Consider the following 1,886-nt stretch of genomic DNA (forward strand, 5'->3'; position numbering starts at 1 on the left):
CGATTTCTTCTTAAATTTTTAGATTCTGAATTTTAAGCAAATTAATGTAAATTTAAATAAATGTAATCTAAAAATATGTTTAGACATTTCTATGTATTTTTGTGAATTACGATTCTCGTTGTAATTGCTGACCCAGCGTCGACGGCAGTCCTAACAACTTCATAATTATGAACAACAATAATTCATTTTCGAGGTTTATTCACAGCATGAAACTGAACTCTGTGTTTAGTCTCGCTGAATTATTCTGCTTTCTGACTCCTGATGCAAACTTCTATCATTAAAAGTGTCAAATACGTCCTGCGATGCTCTACATATAGAGAGGTGCTTCTCAGATCACTTTCTACTGCCTGGATATAGTGCAAAGTCAGCTTCGATATCTAGTGGGAATGTCCACTTCTATTTTGGAGCTTCTTTCTGACAGCAATTAATGACCTCTTCTATTTTTTAAACTTATTTATCTGGTGGTTCAATCAAAAGATATTGACCTTCCTATTATTTCTCTATGTAATATTAGATTGTTCTAAAGTTCGTAAACACTTATAAAAAAATTAATTTTACTCGTCCGGTATCTCTTGCCATTTCTGAACACATCACTTGTTTCGATTGTGCTGAACCAGATAGACACATTTCTCTTCACAATGCGCATCCAAAAATGTTCGTCCAATGGATTGACGGCAAAAATTCAACCTGTATGTTGGCTTGTACTTCGGTGAGTTCGTGCGGATCTTGGCGCGGCTTTTTTGCGAACAAAATCAAGTTGCTTTAAGTGTCGGTGAAGTTTTGTTTTTCCAACTCTCATCTCATCAGCCAACTCTCGAGTGCTCGATGACGCTGCAATGTGCAACCTGGTTTGCAGATCTCCATTATCCAACTTTAACGGCCGTTCCAAACGAGGCTTATCTTCAAGACCCATGTCGATAGAGTCGAAATACATGTACCATGTTGAGATCGACGCATATGCAATTGTTCCTTCACGTTCGGCAGCACAAGTCTCTTCTGCAGCTCCTCTAGTTGAAAAACCTCGCCCCCAGCAGTACCGAATCAAAACTTGAAACTCAATTTTATCAATTGCCATCTAGAATAGTACGACGAAGATCATTATAACAATAGAAACGAAAACAATTGCATAAAAATTATTTTTTACAAGCGTTTACGGACTTTTGGGACAACCTAATAGTGACCAATTCTTTAGCCATCAGCATGGGAAATAGTTTATCGGTTAGAAAACCAACAGTCTAGGATACTGTTGAGATTCCCTATTGACTAAGCTATGACTTAATCGGTGCAGTTATATGAAGTCCACCCTCTAAAGATTCGCCTTCTCTAATTGATAAGTTAGTGTATTGCTAATCACGAAATATCAGCGAATGCTCACCGGGGTGCCTAAGCATTTTTTGCAGACCAGAATGTTCTTCCTCGCAGGCGCTGTCTTTTCAAATCTCACCTTCCGACCATTGCATCACATAATCATGCCGACCATTGCATCACATAATCATGCCGACCATTGCATCACATAATCATGCCGACCATTGCATCACATAATCATGCCATGGTAGAGAGACAAATAACAGCATGTCTGTGTGACGTCATTGCCGAAATACGTAGACTTACTCGAATTCTAGTTGGAAAATTCTACTTTATCTAATTTTAACTACAAGGAAATTTATTATACTATTTTATACGCACTAAACTCATCTTGCTAAACATTGCGATGAGGCTGCCTTTCTGTAGATTGGTGCATGGTTAACTTTACATCCAATTCCCAGATAATTATCCCCACAACTCTTAAACTTGGTTCAGTCAATAATTCCCAATCTTCTCATAATAATCTTCATTTCTAATCCGACAATACTTTAATCTCATCTTCGAGTTGATTTTGGCATTGA

The 1,886-nt window shown here is 37.6% G+C and overlaps 1 protein-coding gene across 1 annotated transcript; it reads right to left on the reverse strand.

Annotated features, from left to right (window-relative positions):
• Positions 1-682: 682 nt before the first annotated feature.
• Positions 683-1,075, reverse strand: LOC145280295 (histone-lysine N-methyltransferase SETMAR-like). Its single transcript, XM_080132068.1, has one exon. It carries the CDS (start codon positions 1,073-1,075, stop codon positions 683-685), a length of 393 nt encoding a protein of 130 aa, XP_079988194.1.
• Between the last annotated feature and the right edge of the window lie 811 nt (positions 1,076-1,886).

The sequence above is a fragment of the Euprymna scolopes genome, chromosome 7, assembly GCF_053919585.1.
Source record: "Euprymna scolopes isolate OS-2025 chromosome 7, ASM5391958v1, whole genome shotgun sequence".
Taxonomy (NCBI): domain Eukaryota; kingdom Metazoa; phylum Mollusca; class Cephalopoda; order Sepiida; family Sepiolidae; genus Euprymna; species Euprymna scolopes.